The 4,031-nt window shown below is 40.3% G+C and overlaps 1 protein-coding gene across 1 annotated transcript; it reads right to left on the bottom strand.

The window, feature by feature from the left end:
- Window positions 1-971: 971 nt before the first annotated feature.
- LOC149996153 (developmental pluripotency-associated protein 3-like) lies at window positions 972-1,448 on the bottom strand. The gene has a single exon (XM_090258953.1). It carries the CDS (start codon window positions 1,446-1,448, stop codon window positions 972-974), a length of 477 nt encoding a protein of 158 aa, XP_090115079.1.
- Between the last annotated feature and the right edge of the window lie 2,583 nt (window positions 1,449-4,031).

The following is a 4,031-nucleotide window of genomic DNA, read 5'->3' as shown; positions in this document are numbered from 1 at the left end:
CTTAGTTTCGGCTGAGGGAAATAGTTTAGGTTTGCCCCTCTCAGACCTCTGGGCTCTTTCTGTCAAAGCCATTAGGACAGAAAAGAGAAACCAGTTTCAAAGGGAAGCCCACAGACCATCCCATTCTTCACCAACCCAGCCACTTAGTTCAGCCAAACCGTTGAGTCTCAGGAGGCAGCGATGCAGACAGGATTAAGTGAGGCCTATATGTACAGACAATCACTCAGGTAATGAGATCGTAGGCTTATGCCTTTTGAAAACAGAAAACACATGTTAATTTCTGTAACATAACCCATGTACAAGTCTCTAAATCTGTAGGACTGTCTTATTGGAAAGACATCGAGTTGCAAGGCATTTGACATTTTTCTTGCCTGTAAATTAGACATCTTTGATAATACCACAGACATAGTTTAATTTTCAAATCAAAACAAACTTTAAATGAAGATAGACTTTTTTTTTTAACTTTTTTAAAGGTCTCAAATTTTAATAAGATACTGAAAATTGAAATAGCACATGAAAAAATTTGTTATAATTCAAATTTTTGAAAACCAGAGAATCTAGTTAATACACCCAGGACTAATCATGCTCACCAAACCACCCAATGTTGTTTTTTTTTACATTCTTTCTGCACAAGTTACTTGCTTCTAATTCTTGATGTTCAGTTTCATCTTACAAGCAGGCTTCTACAATACAATGATAACACTCAAGACCTATTAGGACTTCTTTGGGTCAAATAAAAAAAGGAACTGAAGTCATTCAAATGCAGGCTATGTAGATTCCCTATAAGTCACTAGCATCAATGTAGATAAGAAAAAGATGCAAAAAAAAAAAAAGACAGCACAGAACTGCTATAATAGGTAATCAAAATATTGGTCTACAGTCTATCCTAGAATAGTCACTTTCCCAAGCTGCTGCATAATGGCCTTAACATTACCAGCAATAAACAAAAAGTACAAGAATAAGGATTATGGCTAAATTGACTCCATGTCATAATTATTCTCCATGTCAATAGTATCAGAACGATCTCCATGATATAGGCAGTAACGACAGCCACATCTAAATTTTCTGGATCTTGATTCAATCTCAAGTTTCCTCTCTTGTGCGTCTTTTTGAAGCAGAGACAGGGTGCAGTACCTAATAACTTGCAGCATCCTTCGCATCCTTTCTTTCCGAGCAGTCGCCAATGTCCTCACTCCACGTCTCCTCTGGTAGAGCATGCCTTGACTCAGCCCCAGGCCCAGCCCCTGTAAGGGTTTTTCTCTGCCCTGCTGTTGGGGTGAATGTTCTGGTAGAAGGGAAGGGAGTTTGGTACTAGGGTTGAGTGTCAAGTTACCAAGGTTCTTTGCTAGTAGTTCTGAGACAGCTTGAGTGTGAGCCGAATATTCTTCACGGGGCATCTGAAGAGACTCGGGGGTCCAGGTTGGGTTAAGCTTCTTTGGGGAGTCCATTGGATGTCTAGTCACAGCCTGAAACTCCTAGATTCTCCAAAGGGTTCAGTAGAAGGCGATACTCAAAACTCTCGAATTGCTACAAAGTAGCTCAGAAAGAACCCTATAGCCCAGAAACCGCTAGAAAATCCCGAACTCCAACCAAATGTGAGAGAAAGACCAAATCTCCAGATAGACTTTAAATACGGTTAGCTGCACTACTTTATAGTCTACCACTGAGCATTGTGATTTTCCTTGAATCACGATTTTTCTCCCTAAGATCACCCTCCTTGTCATTAAAGGGACTGCATTAAGTTCATTTTTAATTTATCCTGTTCATTTGCATAAACACAACAAGAGCAGAAAATGATCACTTATGATCTTTAGTTCTGCTTTGCTGGAACTTACACAAGGAACATTTAGGGTGACCTTCAGTCTGCCCTTCAGGGCACAGAGGCAGAACCACATACCTGGCATTCAGCCTTGCCTGCAAACACCTGTCTTTTCCAAGTCCTTCTGGTTTTCTATTGTGCCTTAAGGTCCCTTCTAGCCATCTTTCAGGAAAACAACCTTCATTCCTTCCCTGGAAAGATTGCCATGGACCGCACATCCAACCAAGGTACCAGACCTTTTATCTCGTGGGCTTTTATTACCTTTGAAAGTCAATCCCAGTTCCTCATTGCTTTTTGGTAACAACTGAGCCCAAGCATGTCTCCTTTAGGCATGACATTCCATTCAAAGTCTTAGTCAAATAAAAACCTCTATTACACAACTGGTCTTATTAGTTTTATGCAAAGAAACTTATGTCATTACTTACTTGTTTAGAATACCAAACTCTGGAGGGATCAGATAAGGAGAAAAATATACAGTGTGGAGGAAAATCCTTGTCCTTATGATATTCACTGAACTTGCATTTCCATTCTTTATATTTTTATTTTTTTCCCCCACTAAAAATTTTTTTGTTTGTTTTTCCATTGCAGTTGTCCCACATTTTCCCCCTCTTGCTTCCCTTCACCCTGCCCCCCCTTCTCCCACATTCAGTCCCCACCCAGTTGTCCATGTCCATGGGTCATTTATACATGTTCTTTGACTAGACCCTTCCCCTTCTTACCCCCTTCTCTCCCTCCTATCTCCCCCTTTGTTACTGTTAGCTTATTTCTTGTTTAGATACCTCTGGTTCAATTTTGCTCATTTGTTTGTGTTGTTCATTAGTTTCCTGTAATAGGTGATAGCATAAGGTATTTTTCTTTAGTTGCCTGGCTTATTTCGCTAAGCATAATTCTCTCTAGTTCCAACCATGTTGTTGCAAATGGTAGAAGTTTCTTCTTTCTTTCAGTACTTATTCATTGTCATTTTCCCCCTTTGTATTCATGTTCCACTCTGTCTCTCTCTGTTTTTTCATCTTCTTGAAGCGGTCCCTTTAGCATCTCTTGCAATGCTGGTTTGGTGGAGATGTATTATTTTAGCCTTCTTTTGTCTTGGAAACTCCTTATTTCACCTTCCATTTTGAATGAGAGCCTTGCTGGGTAGAGTATTCTTGGTTGTAGGCCTTTGTATTTCATTGCTTGTAATATTTTTTACCATTCCCTTCTGGCTTGTAGTGTTTCTGCTGAGAAATCTGATGATAGCCTTATTGGAGCTCCCTTGTATGTTATTAGTTGTTTCTCTCTTGCTGCTTTTAGGATTCTCTCTTTGTCTTTGAATGTTGGCATTTTAATTATGATGTGTCTTGAAGTGGCCCTGTTGGGGTTCATCTTCATTGGGACTCTTTGTGCTTCCTGGACTTGCGTGACTCTTTCTCTCCTCATGTTAGGAAAGTTTTCTGTCATTAGTTTTTCAAAGAGGTTTTCTATTCCTTGCCCTTCTTCTTCTCTTTCTGGAATTCCTATGATACGGATATTATTACATTTCATGTTGTCCTGCAGCTGTCTTAGAGCCTCCTCAGTGTCGTTCAGTCTTTTTTCATTTTGTTCACTGTCTGTGAGTTTTTGTCTACGTTGTCTTCCAGCTCACTGATCCGATCTTCTGCTTCCTCTAGCCTGTTTTTAATTCCTTCTATTGTGTTCTTTAATTCAGAGATCGTATTCTTCATTTCCTCCTGGCTCTTATTGATAGCTTCCATGTCCTTTTTGATGCTGGTGTAATTCTCAGTAAGTTCCTTGTAGTTTTTCTGGAGTTCCTTGTAGTTTCCCTGGAGTTCTTTGTAGTTTCCGCTGAGCCCATTGAGCTTCTCCATAATCCATGCTTTCAATTCCATATCTGATAGTTGGCTCCCCTCTATTTCATTTACCACTCTTTCTGGGAATTCTACCTTTCCTTTCAATGGGGAGTTCTTTCTCTGTCTCCCCATTTTTGTGACTCCTATTGTTTGTTGGTGCTTCTTAGAATGATCTGCACTTCCTGGATCTGCCCCTAGTGGCGTCAGATCATGTACCAGTCTGGGTCTAGGCAGTCTGTTGAAGACTTCCAGGGATCTACTGCCTTTGTCTGACTTCTTTAGTTGTTAATCTATTCAATCTGTGATTAGCTGTCAGGCTTAAGGACCGTGGGTGTGGCAGCTTAATTTCTGTAGGCTGGGCTTTTGCTTCCCCTCAGGCTGAAGCC

The sequence above is a fragment of the Furipterus horrens genome, unplaced genomic scaffold, assembly GCF_987537825.1.
Source record: "Furipterus horrens unplaced genomic scaffold, mFurHor1.1.pri manual_scaffold_12, whole genome shotgun sequence".
Taxonomy (NCBI): Eukaryota; Metazoa; Chordata; class Mammalia; order Chiroptera; family Furipteridae; genus Furipterus; species Furipterus horrens.
Note: the sequence above shows the minus strand (reverse complement) of the source record. Positions and strands in the feature narration are given on the sequence as shown.